This window comes from Gymnoscopelus braueri (assembly GCF_963280865.1).
Source record: "Gymnoscopelus braueri genome assembly, chromosome: 16".
In the NCBI taxonomy this organism is placed as follows: Eukaryota; Metazoa; Chordata; class Actinopteri; order Myctophiformes; family Myctophidae; genus Gymnoscopelus; species Gymnoscopelus braueri.
Genome location: NC_137616.1, coordinates 32,008,218 through 32,028,825, shown reverse-complemented (window position 1 = coordinate 32,028,825; position 20,608 = coordinate 32,008,218). Strand labels below are relative to the sequence as shown.

Here is a 20,608-nt window from a genome sequence, read left to right as displayed (position 1 = left end):
CCCTGTGGCGCCATTCGCCACTATTATGTGAATTCTGAAATAAAGCAGACATTTAGTTGTCTCTCCTGCTTAAATTGACCTTGACAATTCAGCTCACATGATGTCATGTGCAAGATACAGTAATTCTTCATAATGGACACAGTGTATGCCATCTGCTGAGTTCAGCTGTTTTATTCAACTATTTTTAGTGTTAGAGAAAAGCATGCAATAGTGCTGTCGGTCCAATGTTTCCCCTCTAATAAAAGGTTTTGGTTGCATTCTTTCAAGAGTAAATCTCCACTCCATTTTAAATTGAAAACCACAGTCTAATCAGATGGAGCCTCTTTTCACCACGTCCCATGAACGAATTTGATGAATACCGTCAGTGAGAACGCTTCCCTTGAGAAGCTTCAATATTCCTTACTCCTTTTCTCTTTTGACTGCAGTATTACAGTCTGAACATATATTAGGTATTGGTCCTAGTACATGTGAATTGTTGTTTTTAATTTAGGAATATCTGGGAAAGAGCTTTAGGACCGTGAGCATTTTGCAGGTTGTGCAAATGAGATACACTGTCCAGACTGAAGGACTGATCAATTGGGCTGCTCCCTACTCTGGCCAGCATGGCTGCTATTGGCTTGGGGTTCACGAGTGCCTCGCCCCCACATTATCAGGTCAGGGGTCATCTCAGAGACCTCTGGACCCCCCCCCCCGAGAGGTGCCTCCTCACTATTGGACAGCCAAACACCTCTCATCCACCAATCACTTGATGGATACCTGCCGAAGCTCACTTTTTCACGTTACGCCCCACTCAGACGTTAGTCACATGATCGGGGTTCTCCCTGACTTCGATGCACTCAATCTCCTCCAGTTCCCGCTCGCGTTCTCGTTCCGCCTCCCGCTCTTTCCGCTTGGCTCGCTTCTTCTTCTTCTGTCTCTTTTTGGACGGCGGGAAGAAGGTGAGGAAGACAGGCATCATGACGAAGCAGTGCAGCACGGTGCAGCCTGCGGTCAGGAGTGAGCACTTGAACAGCGTGTAGGTCAGGTTGGAAGGCACGAAAACCAGGGGCATCATCCCGATAACGAAGCAGGAAGCGTTCTGCAACACGGCTGCCCCGTGCTCCTCCAGTGCCGACTTGATGCACTGCGTCCTCGTGTGTTCAGTGGCCAGCACAAAAGTGTACAGGTGCGGCGCACAGTGATCCATGGCGAAGTTCAGCGTATAAATAAGGCACAGGATTGAGATGCTGTCCATGCTGACGTTCCAGAGGGTCATCAGACCCAACACGCCCAGCTCCACCGACGTGACCGTCAGGATGAGCCAGAAGTTCCCCAGTGGGTTGATGACGAGAAAGAACGTGAGGATGAGAATGGTGAGCACGCTGAAGCCTGAGGTAAGGATGGGCGATATGACCGAGGAGCTGTAGCGGTCCATGAAGACGAAAGTGGGGTTGAAGGCGATGAACTTGATGCTGTTGATCAGCATCAGCGGACGCAGCTTCTCCAGCAGCTCCACCACCTCCTCGCGCTTCTTCTCGGTGGTGCGCGCCACCAGGTACATGCGCGAGGCGATGATGTCGTACTCGTTGCTCTCGCGGTTCTTGGAGAAGATGATGTCCTCGGTGAAGTGCTGGTACTCCGGGCTGCGTAGGAAGGAGCCCCTTAGGATGGTGATGAAGTCGTTCTTGGTCGACGCGCTCACATTTACCACCCGCAGGTAGTGGAAGAAGTTGTCCATCCAGGAGATCTTGTTGAAGCCGTGACTCAGTGTCTTCAGGTGCTCCTGCACCGTGGCGTTCCAGTACTCAATGGGTTCGTAAATGTAGAACCCAATAACAGGGCTGTAGTTACTGAAGTACTTCTGCTGGGTGAGCGCAAAAGACACGCTCGGAGAGTTACTTGCCAGCAGGTTCACGACGTTTGACCCATCACTGATTTGTAAACATCCCATGAAGGAGAAGGAAGCGTAGATCAGATAGAGGATGACGACGAAGGGTTTGACATAAGTGTTAGTAATCCACTCTGTGTAGTGCTCCCGCAGGAATTGCTGGATGAAGTGGTTCTGGTACGGGATGGTGTCATGGTGTGTGGACATGTCGTGGCCGTCGCTCATCATGGTTTTGAACCACGTGGGCTGGCGGTCTAGGTACTCCACCGAGGGGATCTTGCAGCAGAAGACGCTGTGGTAGCGATTCTGCTCGAGCTGCCCGGCAAACACCAGGCACGAACCGTAGAAGGAGAAAACATAGAAGTAGTTGACCAGGACGGCGATGCACATGCTCTGGCAGAAGATCTTCACTGACTCGATATTTGTGAAGGGGCTGGCGCCCATACCGAAGGTGATGATGTAGAGTGAGCTGGTCATGGTGTAGCATACCATCACGTCTGCAAAGGCATCCGCCACGCGCTCCTTGAAGGGAAGGTTTTCCCGTGTTCTCCTCCATCCCGCCAGCAACTCGAACACCCCTTTGGTTCCATGGCCTGGAAGAGAGGAAACAGGACTTGGTTATTGCTGTCACGATCATTGACATTTTACTTGATGATTAATTGTCATACAAATAATTGCGATTAACGATTTAACAAATAAATAAAAAAATATGATTGTAATTTAGATTAAATACATTGCTTATGACACTGTGATAAATGTATATCAACCTAGTAGTCGGTGTGTAGAGTTAAGTTAACACAGGATTTTGCCATTTAGAAGAGGATATACGCTTAACTGATTTTAGTTATTGAATAATTAATCCACTGTCTACCATGTACATTACAAAGGTAATATACGGATACTTTGTTTAATTTAAAATATCAACAATATCTACCACCACTAGGCTTATTCACGCAAGTGAAATCTGTTCGATTTCTCTCCAGTGACAGAAATAGACACGAACACGCGGTTCAAAGGCATACAGTACAGTATCCTCCATAGTGTATAGTCCACAAGGGAGTGCCCACCCGCCCACACATACAGTACTGCTTATGTGTGAAGAACTCAAGCCACATTTCTGCTGTGCCAGGAACATGTTATGAATTCCTAAACACCAGAATAGAGCCAACATGCATCTGCCACCTAAATATTTCAACACAAGTGGACCGCAGTGGTTTTGACCCATCCTGTCCGTGTCAGCACAAGTTTTTTTTTTTTTTTTGAAAGGTTTATCAGGTTCAAATCTAAAGGTAAACGAAAGGACAGGACAGGAAGGGCAAAGTTGCTATCCATTGACAGCGTTAGAAATACCCCCCTTATTTTACACAGAAGGGAGGAAAAAAACGAATAAGTCAGGTAGATGGCTCTGCCTGCTTTTTGTTTTATTAAGCCGTGCGACGACTCAATTAGTTTGTGTCGGCTGGTTAGAGGATGTGTAGAGGAGGGAAATTCACACCCCTGATTTTTAACTAACATCGTCTGTATCCTTTTCCACTCTCCGGGTTAGCAAATAGGACGTTAAGTAGCGTGTCGTTTGCTCAACGTGATTGGAAAAGCACCAGGATCCATTACAGTGATTTATGAGACACAGGTGTTGGTGGATAATGGAGAAGGGCTCATCTTGTAAAGAGTTTCTCAAACAACGTGTCGGGACCCATTTTCTGGCCGAGGACCCATTTTTACACGTCCCGAGTAAATACCTGCATGACTTAAATTATGCCTTTTAAATGGTTAATTCATAATGGATTTGTTTTGTAACTTTGGTTCCTGGTGAGACACCAAATGTATCTTTTTGGGTCTCAGCTGAAAAGGTTTGGGAACCAATGTTGTAAAGCATCCTTGGTTAGTATCAATGCTACACTGTAAAAGTATGAGTGCCCTTATGGGTTCATTTGGTTCCATTTGTACTCTCTGGGCCCTATACCGCCAGGTCTTACTGTATGTCTTAACTTAAGACCTGGAGATGTGGTCAACGCTGGTTTGCTATTTTGAGGACGGTAAAATGCACCTTGCGCCGAGGTAGTGCCGAGGCGGTACGTGCTTAACGGCCCTGAATTAGTCATGGGTGTGGTTTGGGGCGTTACATAATTAAACTAATCAGAGTATCGGCTGCCATTCCCATTAAGATCAAGATGTGCTGTGCGCAACAGGCAGGCAGTGTTATCTTCCCTTCTTCCATTATGGAACACAGGTCCGACATTTCTATTCAGAGCTATAACACTTGATTGCCTTGTATTAACATAATGTTTCATCAGCCGCATGAGAATGATTCTTCCTCTCAGTATTCCCTCACAGTGGCACATTTGGACATTTGGAAAGACATCTGCAAAATGTGCACGGGTTCTTCATGTCCTACTTGTTCCTAATTCATATCTGCAAGAGCTTCTCCAAGTTCACAAGGCGTCACGCTGCGGCGCGTTGTGAACTTGTAGATCAGATGTTTTTCTGCAGCGTAGGCGGGGGTAAAAGTGCATGCGCGTGTGGAGAGAGAGAGAGAAACAGAAACAGATCTGTTTGGCCGAGTATGGCTTAATTAAACTGTCAGTGTCCTACAAGCCAAAACATTTTGTTCACACTTAACTTGGTCCGTCTTAGCGCTATGCGGTGAGTCTTGATAAGTCAAGGTGTAGCAGATACCGCAAAGCGCCCTTAATTAACATATAAACACTCCCCCAGGCACTAAATATACCTGGAGATTTTTTTGTTTTTGTTGCATTCCTAAACCAATAATTTGATGACCGGGTCATCAGTAAGTAGGAGACTCAGTAGGAGACTCTTTGAGTAGGAGACTCTTTGAGTCGAATAGTAGGACTCTTTGAGTCTGCCGGTCATCAAATTATTGGCTTAGGAATGCGACAAAAAAATAATAATCCAAGGCTTCATGGGGTGTGTTTGGGTGAACTACTTCTAAGTCTTAAGCGTTTGCATTCAGCGTGGAATAGTGATAAAATGGTGGAGTTATTACTTAATTACCATCTAAGACCTGGAAATAAGAAGCGCAAGATAGGGCCCTCTGTGTTAAATGAACACTTGAGGATTTTATTGTGTACCATCATTATAGGAAGATTCCTTGTTGCCCAAACAATAACCCTTTTACTAAAGTTTTCTTTTTCTTCTGTGAGAAACGAATTCAAAGACCACATTAATTTTCTGACGCTCCTGTTGCAAATGTTGACACACTCGGCTAATGACCAAAAGCATATCTATATATATCAGTTTAATTTTTCTGATTTAACTGCCCTGTAAACTATTGGATATAAACCCATTAATGCAGAGAAATGTTTAATTTTATTTTTTAATGAATGTGCAAAGGAAAGCAATTATTTCTGTCATTGATTCACATTTTTGTTGTACAATAGCTTGCGAGAGCTGGGTTGAGTTACATTAAGTCTCAGTACAACATGTATCAATTCTGCTTTTGGGCAAGAAAAGTATACTTGCAAATCCTCAGTGATACACGAGCACTCCACTTGGGAAATGTCATAAACGCCTTGATACAGTGCTGCATCTCTCTTTTAACCCATTTAGACCTGAGGCCGATTCTACAAATGTCTTCTAAATCCTATAACAGTTTTCTGAAAAACGTATTTTCCTATATCAGTGGTGCTCAAACCTTTTCATGTCAAGGACCCCCCAAAATTATATGTATTTGGCCGCCGACCGCCCATCAAAATATTTTGTTCCAGGGACCCCCAGAAGCAAAGATTTGAGTTAAAAATGTATGTATTCAAAGATTTGCACAAACCAATGTTCAAGTTTTTTTTTTAAATAGCAGATCTACAAGCTCATAGCGTGACACTCTGTGCCGTGCTATGATCTTGTATATCTGCTATTTTCTAATAGCCAAAGAATAGAATAAATGGTTATAGCTCAAATCTAAAATGACACAAATGAGTTCCCGGATTGAATGGCTTAAAGTAGCCTGTCTCCAAAAGCCTTGCTGAGTGAAAACTGAGATGGCAATGGAATCTAAATTAGGACGGGTGAACGAGGAGCACAGACATCAAAAACCAGAACGACGCTCACAAACTGTACGTGATCTGTATTCAGACACATGTCAACCTAAGAGGCTTCTCAGACTAAAGAAGGAGACAACATGGCAGGTAACAACAAGGAGAACGACGAGCAGGTGATCCGAGGCTTTTCCTGTGAAGTGGATGAGATAGGTGTTACTTTTGTTTTGTGGCTAACTTAAGACGGCGGTTCACAATTTGTGCTAATATAACTGATGGTCACTGGCCATTAGTGGGCACCCGAAGGGTGGACCCTTTGCTGACTATAGCCACGAGAATTGAATATGCACAATTGAATAATCCTTTTGGGTGAGAGCTCAATTATTTTGTACCCCTGGATTTGAATCCAGTTGCATGGAGCTTACAACACAATGCACTCCAAGCTAAATAATACAACCTGACAAAGTCTGGACAATCCAGACATATCAATCAACGAGGGGGTGAAAAGATACAGTGAGAGGAGCGTGGGGCCAGAAGTGTGACTGCAGCTCAATGCCAATCGGCTTTGGAACCAAAGACGCTCGGACTGTCTGCATGCTGAAGGATGCAAAACCGGCTGACGTCCGTTTACTGACAGATGGAGGAGGAAGAAACAGGGGGTTTGAAAGAGGGAGAGAGATTACCGTACTGCTGTTTGCAGCCTTGGCTATTGCAGTAATAAAATTCAACTACTGTCACTGTGCTATTCCCAAAACAACGTCACACAGACACACAGACGCACACAAGTACACACAATTACAGAAACACAGTAGACATCGTGACCACAGTCTGAGGACCATCTAATGATCTCTCTCTCTCTCTCTCTCTCTCTCTCTCTCTCTCTCTCTCTCACACACACACAGGACATCAACATTTTATGATGGCAATTTTATGAATGCAATTTTTAACCCTAACCCTAAAGCCTGAGTTATAGTTGGATAGCGTGCTGTTGTCACGCATCGAAAATAGCCGATCTACAGGCTCGAAATGCGTTGCAGCACGATTGACTTGTGAATTGCTGAACCATCAATGCTGATATTTCTTTGCAACAAAAAAAAAGCCACCCGCTTAAGTGTCGGACCGTAGTTTCCGAATCTTGCACTCCAAATGAAAAATCGATCTGCATTTGGTACTTAGCCTGTTTTAATTTTGGACCATGCAGGTACATCAACACTACACAGATCTTAAGAGGGGCAGTTTGTTACCAGCCTGTCTTCTGGACCGTTTTCAGCCAAGGGTGAAGTGGTGATGTGGAAAAAATACAACAACACACCCACCTCCCTGCCCCACAGCAGGCCTATAATGGAGACCCTGGCTGCAGTCGTGCTCCCCTCTTCCCCTGGCAATGCACCGAAAAGGCTCCGAGTCATTAAACTAAATTACTGCTCTAAAACTTTGGTGGCGCGAGGCCCCTAAAAAACACATTCATCACCGCGGGGAGCGCGCAGACGCGGCTCCCCCGCCCGCCCATCGCAGACTCTCTCACGTCTGTTTCAGCAGCGCGCCGTTTTTTTTTTGTCATCAATAGGTGGAGATGACGGACGAGCCAATATCGTGAGATGTTGGTGGAGGCGAGGGTCCTTGCTCAGTTGTAGATCCAAACTCAATAAAAGCCGATAAGGAGAGAAAGAGAGTGCCGGACGATGTCGGAAGGGGAGTTGAGGCAAAAAAAAGCAATCTTTGTGTCCAAATCAATATGGTATTGTAAAAAAAATATCTCAGTGATATGCCATTTCTTCGTTTTCCTGAGATGCCACAGTTAGTTCAGGTTAGTCTGACTATTTCATCCTCTTCCTTCGCACCTGCAGAATGCACTCCCCACAGTGCTAGCTGATGTTATGTTGGCCTAATACAGCTCAGTGTGTTCGTTTGTGAGCTAATCCTGCTGCCTTGTATTATTACTTGGTTAAAAGTACAGAAGGACTGAACGAGAGAAAATCACAGATGTAGGCAAAGTATTTACTATGTACTTTAGTAATTACTGAAGGACAGATGGGGAAAGTCCTAATCAGACAAAGGGACAAATATCGTGAGAGGAGAGAGGCAGAGACATAAAAAAGATATAATTAAAGGACAGAGGAAGGGTAACAAACCTAATGAGGGAGGGAAGACAAAAATAGGGAAACAGTGACAGAAGGAAGCCCTAATGAGAAAGAGAAAACAGTGAGAGACATAAGGGAAGTGTGAGAGAGAGACGGCCTCCAGCTAGGCACCGCAAGTGGGGCCAGTTTGTGCCAAGGGCCTGTTGTGACTAACATCCTGTGGTTAGGAAGGCCCTTGCCATCTTGGACTACAGTGACCTTGGGACACTCGATGAGGGCTGTTCTCTTTTCTCAACGGTGTTTCTAATAGTTGCGCATGCTGACTTTTGTCTTAGGGGGATGTTTTGTCATTTTCCAGCAAAATATCCACTTATGTTCAGGGTAGAGGACAGAGTACAGCAACTTGCCATCGGCCTGGTTTTCAAGATACTCAATGGACCAGTGCCCATGTACCTGTCTAACTACTTCAAAAGAGCCCACGGGCACAACACCAGACGGAGCTTCACTGATCTCATTCCCCCCAGATTCGGCACGAACATGGGGATGAATTAATTCTGCTTTTATGCCACCAAATGTGGAATGTCCTAACAACAGCCATCAGAAAGTGTGGCTCCCTACCCTCCTTCAAAACTGCCAAAAAAGAGCAGCTGTCTGCAATGTGCAACTGGACTGCAAATATTATATATATTTCTGTAAATATACTTTTACTGCTCCTAGTATTGATGATTTCTCATATAGTATTAAATGCCTTATTTCCTTTATAGTTCTTGATGAATTGAATACACAGGACCACAATGGAAACAAGCCCTCTACTCAGGGCTTTTTGTGTTGTCCTTTTAGCATTATTGTATAACTGTACCTCTGTTCTTTTTGCAAAATGTTAATAAATTATTCAATCAATCAATGTACTGTAATAAACATTTGACGTGACCTTTTCAAGCCCATATCATGATAGCTCTATCAGCATAGCCAATGCTATTAACAGGGAATTGACTTTCAGTGACATTTAAAATACAGTCTCTCAACTCTGCTGATAAATGCTTGGTATACAGTAGCATAATTTTGACAAATATTAATAATTGTTGTGTGATCGCATGCTTCATGTTTAAATCTCTTACTCTTAAGGAAAAACACAAATGCATTTCTGGCAAAGCCAAAGACAGTTTGAAGTGTTTTAAATGTAAATGTTTTACATTACATACAGCATACATATATAAATGAGCTTCTCTGTGCTTGTTATGTAACCAAAGTGAACAATATCAACATGTTACTGGTTCTTTCCCTGCAACTGACAATGTATGTCCAACAGACATTCATCTAGTCTGTGAGGAATCGCCACATCCCTACCTTTCTCTTAAACACGCTTAAAGGGATAGTTCACCCAAAGAATAACCTTTTTCCTATCGATTAGTCACCCCATGGAGACTTGAATTCATGGATATTCTGTTTTTTTTAGCCAATAATTTGATGACCAGTGGACCTGTAGGTCACGATTCCGGTAGGAGACCCAAAGGAGACTCTTTGTGTCTCCTACCATCAAATTATTGGCTCAGGAATGCGACAAAAACAAATAAATATCCATGAATTCAAGTCTCCATGGGGTGACTAATCGATAGAAAAAAGTCATTTTGGGGGGATTACCTAAAGTGCCTAGATTCTGTTATGTCCTCATCCGACCCAAAACCGAGGAATGTCATTATTCTGTGAAATGCTTGATCGTCAGAATAAGTTAGGATACCAAGGCAATTCAGATGAAACTGCAAACCCATAAAGTTGACTGCAGTCTAATTGGTAGCTGTAAGCCCTCCGACTGCAACAATGAAAATTCAGTAAACACCATTTGAATGCCATGAATACACTTTATTATGCCAAAGTAAGTTAAGCTGCCAAACTTGGATGTGTCATAATGAGTGTGTTAAAGTTAAAGAAGGGGCGGGTTTGTCTAGTTGTTATAGTAACAGAAAAGATTCAGGAGTGAACCCCGCAAAAGGTTAACCTGTCATGTGATGTCATACTGTTGATTTCAAACCATCCATGCAGGGAGACGGGGAGATTCTCCATGGACACGTACGTTGTAACTGACAAAGGTTACTTTGACTTAAGTAAAAGAATCAATACTGCAATGTAGAAATACTCTGTTACAAGTAAAAGTCCGGAATTCAAAATGTACTTGAGTAAAAGTACAAAGGCAATGGTATACAAATGTACTTAAAGCACCAAAAGTAGAAAGTATACTCATTATGCAGAATGTCCCATTTCACAAGTTTTCAAATTTATATAATGTATAAAAATCATTTGAAAATAGCAGATCTACAAGCTCACAGATCGGCTATTTTCAAAGGGCCAAAATGTATATAGGGCTGAAGTGGTTAATGTATGTTTTGTAACAATAATCTAAAACTACAGTAAAGTAACTAGTAACTCAAGTTTTCAAATAATTGTAGGGGAGTAAAAGTACAACATTTGACTCTGAGATGTAGTGGAGTAGAAGTAAAAGTACTGAAAATTGGAAATACTCTGAATTGAACGTACTCAAGTACATTACTTAAGTAAATGTACTAAGTTACTTTCCACCACTGGCTGATTCCATATGCGTCATCATTCGGCAGCAAAGCGATCAGACTAGGCAGCGCTAACTTAATCTTATCATGTTCCACAGTTATTGCATTGAAATGGTATTACTTTTACTCGCTTTCATTTATACACAAGTACATGTACTGTATATAGAGTACTGTAGATATATCAGACAGAATAAAACGCATGAAAGTAAATGTTTCCACAAGTTGTTCTGGCGTACGTATTTTTTAGACTTTGGTTTCTTAGGTTCAACAAAATATAGGGAAATGTTTTAATTTAATTTACCTACATTTATAACATTTATTATGAATGTAGGTTGGAGGATTCACCCAGGCATTACCATAATATGAGACAATAATATTCCTTGGTCTTCTCTGTTCTCTCAAGTTAACTTGGAAAGCCTCCAAGAAATCTGTTGTGTGTGTTCTTGGTATTGAGAAACAGCCTTGGTGAATATTCCGATTCCTTTTCGCCGGTTACGTGTTACCATACGTGTCCCTGGGAGAGTCTCCCCTCCATACAACGCCTGAATAATGCCGGCTGCTGGAGGGTGCTCTCTGTGTCCTCTCTGACTGGTTAAACTAGGGTCAATCCGTGTGAGAGCCGTATTAAAGTCCTAAATCAGTTCCCGTGGCGGATGTCTTCAGATAAGGCTTGAGAACACTACATACTTAACTGCATAAGCATTGCGCACCTGCACGAGCACGCACGCACGCACGCACGCACACACAGATGCCCTCACTCAGCAACACGTACACGTTCAGTTGAGCAGCACTATTGTTGAGGATAAAATAACGAGGGACCTGTCTTGGTTGAAACAGATTCACTGAAAAGGCCCCCGGGTGTGAACGGCAAATTTGGTCATTAGCATTTTGAAGGCCTGGCCTTCTGCAAGAAAAACTACTTAGCATTAACTGTTACACGTACATGCTGATATTCTGCTGCAGTACTGGGAATTCGCAAAGGGGTGAAAACTGCACTTTTAGCCTTTCTTTTGTAAGTTATGTCTTCTTTTCCCCTCCCTTCCTCTCTCTTATAGCCCTCTCTCCCCTACAGCTTAGCTTAGTTTACTCCCATAAGGACCGATGCACAGCAGGAAAGAAAATGCGCACACAATTTAGATGTGATGCAGAAAGGCGGTCCAGAATGATATACTAGCAAGGTTCAACACCATGAACTATAGCTTGCCAAGTTGTCGACACATCTGTTTCTTGTAGAACTCTCAATCTATGATGTATGGTAAGATAGATAGAGTGTGTTCATTCTGCCATCCACTTACTGGCTGTTCTCCAGTATTAAATTAGCTTTTTAATTCTAAAAAGTACTCTGCTGCTGAATCAGCCTCCGATATAAAGCACCAGTCCAGTTTAACCACCTGAACCCTCGCATCCCTATTCTGGGCATCTCATAACAGGCAAACATTTGGTGAAAACGGGGCAACATTCACACACAAATAGTACATCTACATGCTCACAATTTGTCGCAACTGTGAGCTTGTAGATCGGCTATTTTCGGCGAAGAGATTTGGTGTAGAGGGGAGAAAAGGAGGGGACCAAGACATTTAGACCCCTGGGTATATATAGGGTTTAAGCCTTAAACCAAAAGACAAAAAAGGGTTGAAAACCAATGCCTTAAACTTTAAGGCATTGGTTTTCAACCCTTTTTTGTTATCGTTGGATAAGATTTTATCCACAATTCCATGCTGTATTGATGTTGGTACCATTAGGAGAGATAACAGGCAAACGTTGATCAAAATAACAATTATTTAATGGACAAGTAATGCAGATGTTTAACAATAATTTAACTCTTGAGAGCGTAAAATGAAACCGAATGGACCCTTGCGGGTCCATTCGGTTTCATTGTACACTCTCAAGAGTTAAAGATCTAATAAAGGCCCATACCAACTCTCCATCGTTTAGCTGGGGACCACCTGGAACCCCCTCAAGGACCACTGGTGGTCCCCGGACCACTGTTTGAGAACCACTGGTTTAAGGAGTTAAATCAGTGCAATGTTACATTACATTTTAGTCATTGCGCTACAGTCTAATCCAGTGGTTTACAACGTGCGCGTCTGTAGAACAAACAGCAGGTCCTGGTGCACCAACATTACAGCCAACCAGTAACAAGGAGTGCCAATCCAGCCCCCCCTCAGCACACCACAAAGATCACTTGGACAGTCCTTTGTACCAGCAGCTATCAGGCCCCACAACCAATCTTGACCCCATATGAGACTTTAAGACACACACTGTCTGCTCTGTTCTTTGGGATTAATGACTCCTGCTACTCTGGCACTCTATGTTCTTTTGAATTACCCACTCTGGTGTTGACTGGCACACATGCACATCATGGACTACTAGAATGTACACTACACTACACTATGTTCAAGATCAGATTCAGATTGTTTTGTACAGAGTAGAAGTTTCTCATTTGATAACCCCAGTGTTCTGCCTGGATCTCCCAATGTTCTCATGACAAAAGCTAGGTGTCTGTGCAAGCAGTTTTCCAGGACCATTGCATAAGCGGTAGTCAGACTCTGTGTACAGGTAAATCACATCATGTGCAATGGAAACCGTGCTACAGATGTTGACATTGTTTTATTCATGAATTCTACCTAATATTTCTATGAAATTGCCACAAAGTCGGAGCCCGCCATTATTCTGCGTGAACGTTCAGAGAAGGCTACTCTACTTGGGAGTTATATGGAGTCTGGAGAAGGGGTTTGTGATGCATAAATCCAGGGACAATTTATTGAATGCAGTTTTGTCATAAAGTTTTACTGTCACTGGGCTGAGGGACTCAGAGGCCCCACACCGCAGCAGGGGGAGGGTGGGGTGCCGAGTATATATCATAAGCCTGACAACTGGTTCGACAGGAAAGGGTGGGGGTTGTTTTTTCATTTAGAGATATTGCTTATTGTGACAGGTAAATAATATATTAGAATATACAAGAATACAAAGGTACTGAAACTGTGTGTGTGTGTGTGTGTGTGTGTGTGTGTGTGTGTGTGTGTGTGTGTGTGTGTGTGTGTGTGTGTGTGTGTGTGTGTGTGTGTGTGTGTGTGTCTTCGTGCAGCTGTGCAATGCTTATGTGTGTGTAATCCTATTCCCCCCCCATCAATGCAAAGCTATTATCAGTGTTGCACGTGAACATATATCTTATGAAATCACCTCAAAAGCAATCAATTACATAAACTCCAATGCTGTGCTATAAATACAGTACCAACAGCAGGTCTAAATATAGTCAGTAGTTAAGTTGTTACAGTGAAGTCTCCAAAATGGCAGGTTAGTGGTTTTACAAATCCATAGTGATTTAGTAAAAACCACTGACCTGGTGGCTTTTGGCAAGATAACAGTAACGGTAGGATTGGGAGATTTGGGACTTGGGACTAAACTACTAGAGGTTTGGGCCGCTATATGTGGTCCTCACATAGATTATGCTTTTGGTTTGCTGTTGACTCATCAGAGATGCTCTTTGATGTTATCTCTTTGGTGGTAGTGGGTGGGTGGGGTGGGGTGGGGTTATCTGTCATGTCAAGGCTTCACTTCCTGCTGACCGTCCAATTAAAAATGGATTAGTCCTTGACATGCCTACTCAATTGATTCTCATCTTTGCAAGTGCCTCTCTTCCCAGTCAACCAGTCAATAGTTCAGCACTTCACTAACTAGCATGTGGAATGTGACATAGTGGACACATGGTATATATTGCGAGCGGATACCCCCCCCCCCGTGTTGATTTTTTTTCGTTACTAGCACTCACTGATAACAGTTTTGATATTGTCAATAGGGAAGTATGCAGGGATGTTTTGTGATACAAAAACTATGGAACTATTTGAAAAGTCTAGTTGAAAATATTCCCTGGTGAAATGTTTGATTTACAAACAGAATTAAAACGTCCATTAATTGTGAAATATTTAGCCAACAGTGACTCAATTATTATTCAAGTAAATTCCGTACATTTTTAAATCAAAATCATATTTGAATTTGAAACTTGTAAGATCCGTCCATTGCCTCAGATTATAACGCTGTGCATTTACAACAATGAGCTTAAATTATCTGATTTGACCAGTGGCACAAGTATCAAAACAGTTACCTCTTGCTACCACCTGGGACACCAATGTACACAAAGTGTGAAAACTATCCATTTAATGATATGGAGAATATTTAAACATACTGTATGCAAAACTAAAATATATGGTTTCTGTAAAGGTTTATGTACTGTAATATGGCTGGTGATATGGTCCTTTAAGTTATTCTATGTTGTCGCATGTCAAGCCTCCTCTTCACGCTCTTCTCGCTGTTGCCTCGATAACACTAGGCAACAGGCAAGACACCTCTAGAAGAAGAATACCTTCAAAACTGACTGCAGAGGAAAACATCTTTTCCCAACTTCAAGCTATTATGTCCCCTATATACTACCTTTCCGAAGAAACAAGATTCTGTATCCGACAGTAACGCTATATATTACAGTATGCATCACGCCAAATTGAAAGCACAGTGATGTTCATTATCTATCAATGTGTCTGCTCTACCCCCCAGAGCACGGCATAAAAGAGATTGCTGTTCTAGCATATTACAGACCTCAAGCGATCTGCCGCAGTGCCCTCAAATCCCCTTACCTCCAAGTCACACATAGCAATGGGAAATTATAGGCCTACAACTTCCCACTTAGCCCAATAAGACCGGGAACACATCTGCGTAATTTTATACTTTGACTATTCAAAAATAGCAGATATACAAGCTCATAGCGCGGCACCGAGTGCCGCGCTATGAGATATTTTTGAGCTATTTTTTAAAATGTGCCTAAATTTGGCATAAATACATTTTGGGGGTCCTTGACATGAAAAAGTTTGAGCACCACTGATACAGCAACATAGGTTTTTTCAGAAAACTGTCGGGATTTAGAAGACATTTAGTAGAATCGGCCTCAGGTCGTAATGGGTTAATGACATGTAATATGTGACGCTCGAGGGAAAGCGTTTGGCAGGAAGGAACGTTGTTGGATAATAAACCTACACACTCTGACGAAGCGATCGATTACAGGGAAGCCATACAGTATGTATGCCAAGCTATAGATGTGGTGAAATGGGTGCATGCATGGATGTGCGCATCTGTGATCGTTACAGTACGAGCGCGTTCACACACACGCGTGTGTGCGTGTGTGTGTGTGTGTGTGTGTGTGTGTGTGTGTGTGTGTGTGTGTGTGTGTGTGCACGCGCGCGCGCCACATAGGCAACATATTATTTCATCTTCTTTTGTTATCCTTTGAGTTAAAAAATTAAACAAGGACAGATTCAGGCGTTTGCCAACACCCAGCAGGCAAGTAATACATCTAACAGTTCTATTAGTTGTGCTGTACTTTAATGTTTTGTTTTCAGATCATCATCACACAGACAGGACAGCAGAATGAATAAAAGAACAATTTCAAATCATTCAAAATAAATCAGGAAATTGCATGTTACGATTACCCTGACCCGGAAATTCACCAGGATAAAATTATCTTTATTGCAATAAAATATCAAATCTTACATCCTCCCATCACTAGTCGTGTGTGTGTGTGTGTGTGTGTGTGTGTGTGTGTGTGTGGTTGTGATACATTATTCATGATTGATATGTGAGAATGACTGAGTATGTGATGTTCAAGTGGACACTTATCAATATGTCTTGCATATTAATTTTGTGAGCACACACACATTGCACATGGCAGATCGCAAACATGTTTGTGTGTTACTGATTGTGTGTGCCTTGCGTGAGCGCGTGCGTTTCATGAATGTGCATGCAATCTATTGCATTACGTCCAGAGTAGTGCACACTGCACATAATTATATTCCTTATCAGGGAACTCTGGCAGCACTGGGAAGATAAATTTGCTAGATAAATTCGCTGATATAAAGAGAAGGACACGTCAGTCCTGAATGACAAATCTCTGTCCTTACGACACACACACACACACACACACACACACACACACACACACACACACACACACACACACACCAAAGCTATACGTCCATCGAGTTAAGATTGGTGGCAGCAAGGAATAATATTTACTTTATTCTTTAGCATTAAAATGAAAGTGTGTGTGGACAGGCAGCAGGGCTTGACATTTGCACCTTGATCCACAGATAATGCAAGAGGACAGGCTGATTTTTTCAGAGAAAAGCCTGGGAACCAGGTTAAGCGTTGCTTACAGGTTCAGACAGAACATTTGTTGGCTTTTGTAGGACCACACAGATATTCATGTCTCAGTGGCCACGTGGCACAAGCCTTCACTCCAGAATGCGTTGTGGTTACAGCACATTGAAAGTGACTGGGCCCGCAGAGCTAAGCAAATATTGGAAAACCTGGCATGGGCTAACTTTAGGCTTTTAAATAGCTTTCTGCTGAGACAATTAATCAACCATGGCAACCCTGAGTGCTGCACATACAGGAAATAATGTAGTGAAGGGAAGCTCATATATTTAACAACCTCCTTGTCTTGACATAATACATGCTCTTCTACATTCAGTATTTTTTCAACCAGTGATTCAAAGAAATTCTGAAGACTTAATAGAGGAATATTGCTTAATTTGAAATATTGAGTCCTGACTTCGGTCCGAATTTTTGTCCAATTTTCCAAGGAAAATAATGGTGCATCTTAAAATAAGGGAGAGTTAAAACTATTTAAACCCTATATACTTTGTTAATTGGGGTCCCCCAGGGGTCTAGAGGTATACTTCATCCCCTCCTTTTTTCCCTCTACACAGAAAGGTTGGCTATCTTCAAGCTCACAATGCATTGCATTGGCTGCGGGTACATGGACCATCATGTATTCATTCAGAATGAATTCATTCCGAATGAACTCATTCCGAATAGAGGAATCTGATCCACTCACCTGTTTACATGGGACCTGAATAAAAGTATTCCTCGTTTACGAAAGCATTCATTCGGAATATAACTTTGGACATGCGCAAAGTGGTTCCCGCCTACGCCCGGGCATGGACCAGGGGCCACTACCCAGAGCAGAGCTTCCCCTGGTGGGCATGGGGAGGAGGCAATAGCCCCCTTGTGCCTCCGCGGCGGAGGTCTGTTGGTCGTAGGCAGGCCGGGAAGCAACGCACCGACTCCTGGCCAGGCAGCGTTGTATGCGGTGCAAGCCTGTGTTCCTTTGTTATCGCCGTTTTAATGCAAAATTAGCAGATCTACAAGTTCAGACCAGTTTCTTTTTTTGTATTGGTACCAGACACGGTAAAACTTAGGCTAGCCTATACTATTTGTCACATTTCTCATGTAGGTACGATGACGTCATCGCGCATTCGCACATGGTCATTATAACTGTAATAAATAACAATAGGCCAACACGGGTTGTATGCGGGGTCTGTCGTCCTAAAACACAATCGCCCCGGGTGAAAATCCAGCGACCATGGAGCGGCCGCGTATGGCCCGCTCAAAAGGTGCATGGGGCGGGGTGTTTTGGGACGACCGTTCCAGCTGCCCATGGAATGAATTGATGAAGTAAAACTCAAATGTTTTCGCTGCAGCTGCGCCCTAATAATGTTGTTTTCATTTATTTTTGTTCACGTATGCTATTAAAATAATGCAGCTATTGCAGTATTGGGCCTTAACATGTGATTAAAAATGTATATGTATTTGGCCCCTCATATATAAAATAAATGTAAAATCTGATTTCAAATTGAAGCTTGCAGCTGATCAATGCGTTTCTGCGTTTACGTGTGGACAGGGATTTTTTTTTTAAAGCTGAGGACTAAAATACCTGTTTAGAAAAATATCCATATAAGTGTAGCCGGCCAGCAATCCTCGGAGCGTCCGTTCTCCTGGACAAGTCTGGGCTTAACCATGACAGGCTTATTAAATGACGCTATAGAATAGAATCATTCATTTTATCCCGCAGGAGTGAGCGCTTCTCAGCACCAACCGTGGCCGAATTAGAGATTTAATAGGTCATTTTTGGACAATTCTGACAGCACTACTAAGCACGGACATGCGCAAAGGAATGCATGTATTCCAAACAGAGAGGAGCGTTCGGAATAAGGTGTTTACATGGTCAATTCCGGTTGGTATATACCGATTCAAACGGTCTATACCACCCCTCCTAACCCGAATGAAAATTCATTCGGGTCAGACTGGAATGGAATATTCTATTCCAATTGAGGTGTTTACATGAGCAAATCTATTCTGAATGAATTCATCCATTCATTCATTCCGAATAGAAGTGTATTCATTCCGAATGAAACTGTCCATGTACCCGCAGCCAGTGTGAGCTCCATCTGCCAAATGTTCACCTATTATGATATGCCCAGAATAGGAACGATAGGGTTCAAGTGGTTAATTTAACACTGAGGAAAGTGTGGCGTTCACTTACAGTAACATATCCATCTCTGCACTTCTACTTGCCATTATTGGCATTTACCAATGGTCTAGTAGAAAGTGGGAAAGGTCCTTCTAAAATGTTGAATAATCATTTTCATTTTGAGACAAAGTAAAAACAAGAGTGAGCATGATGGTGCAGGCTTGTTTTGTTATTTTTTTTTAATCTAAGTTGAGTTGTTGCATTTTTTATGCATTTTAAAGTGCAGATGTCAATCTGAAAATCGTCCATTCAGAGGTTCACGACTTAACCACACAATTATGTTTGGCCAACATTCACTCAATTATTCAGGTAAAGTTTAAAAAATAAATGTGTGTTTATGCACGAAATATGGCTGAAGCTGTGAATAGCGTGTATTGAATGGCAGTATGGTCCTTAAACAAACATCTTTCAGTGGCATTACAAACTCTTGTAGTCTTGCTGTGCAATTTGATTTAAATATGGCATTTTTAAACATAATCTTCTCTAGCTATTCACTACCAGCCATCAAAGACACTCCCCGTTTGACAAGGAAACAATTTATGAAAGAGTTAAGTGAGATGCTTACAGTCACAAATGTGTCTGTTGATGGTAGAACCGATTCTATTTGAGTGGCATCCAAAGATCAGGAGTCTGTAATGTAGTTTACAGACACACTACACACCAAACAATAGATGCTGTCGATGGGATTTGAAGAGGCGGATAAATTAAATGACTGGGAAACCCAAAGCCTGTTCAGTGCTCGAACTTTGCAATTGGAATGACACCAGGAGTGCAAATACTGTAGCAAGTCCCTGAACTGAATTTTTCTTAAAGCAGAGTGGATTTAGTCACTTTACTTAGTATATCCTTTATTTGGATGGAAAGTATGAATGATACTGAGTTCGTTGGAGAGTGTGCACAGGAGGCACACTAGGGGGAGATTCAGGCCAAGAACCTTGCCAAGATCATTGGCAAGGTTCATAACTAGGGAACTATGGGGTCTTAATAGAGAATTCCAGAGCTTTCTCACTCAATATAACATTAGTGTTGCTGTCGTGCAGAAACCTTGTACCTACATAATTCTACTTTTTTCGTTTTTTTCCCCCCGTAAATGAATGCCCTACTTCGTCATAAAAAAGAACGCCTTGCATCGTGACACATTGTGAGCATGTAGTTCTGCTATTTTCGCTATATCTGAAAAGGTTTAACACATTAAGACCGGGGACGCGTCTGTGTCATTTTAGATTTCTTTGGCTATTCAAAAATAGCAGATATACAAGCTTATAGCGCGGAACAGAGTGCCGCGCTATGAGCTTGTAGATCAGCTATTTTAGAAAAAACGTGAAAAAAACGTTTTTATCATTTTTTTCAAAAAACGTTTTGGATTTAGAAAACATTTTTAGAATCGGCCTCAGGTCTTAATGGGTTAAAGTGAAATGTAAAGTGGTTAACTATGTCTGTGGTGTTTTATCAATATTGAACCAATGAAAATATTAACAAGAGCTTGTGACTAAATGATAACTGCATTGGATCCATTGGAACACATGTTTTTTTTTTTTTTTTTTTTTTCTAACTTCCTGACAAGTATCAGTTTTGGACTAATCTCTCAAGAACATATTCTGCTCTGCGTTGGAATCTGTCGTGAAGGTTCGTCATAACGTGTACGCACTGTGTGGGCGTGGGCGTGCCTTCAGATCAGGAAGCAGGCCGCGCTTTACCCAATCAAATGTAGTGGGCGGGATTTACGTGTCCGCTGATCCTTCCCT

General features: G+C 42.4%; 1 protein-coding gene across 1 annotated transcript in view; it reads right to left on the bottom strand.

The window, feature by feature from the left end:
• Positions 1–790: 790 nt before the first annotated feature.
• ptchd4 (patched domain containing 4) overlaps positions 791–20,608 on the bottom strand; it is a gene marked incomplete at its 3' end in the record, with an annotated part of 47,505 nt that continues 27,687 nt past the window's right edge. The window contains exon 3 of the mRNA XM_080453230.1: positions 791–2,460. Coding sequence (XP_080309356.1) covers positions 791–2,460 — 1,670 coding nt within the window. The remainder of the gene's footprint in view (positions 2,461–20,608) is intronic.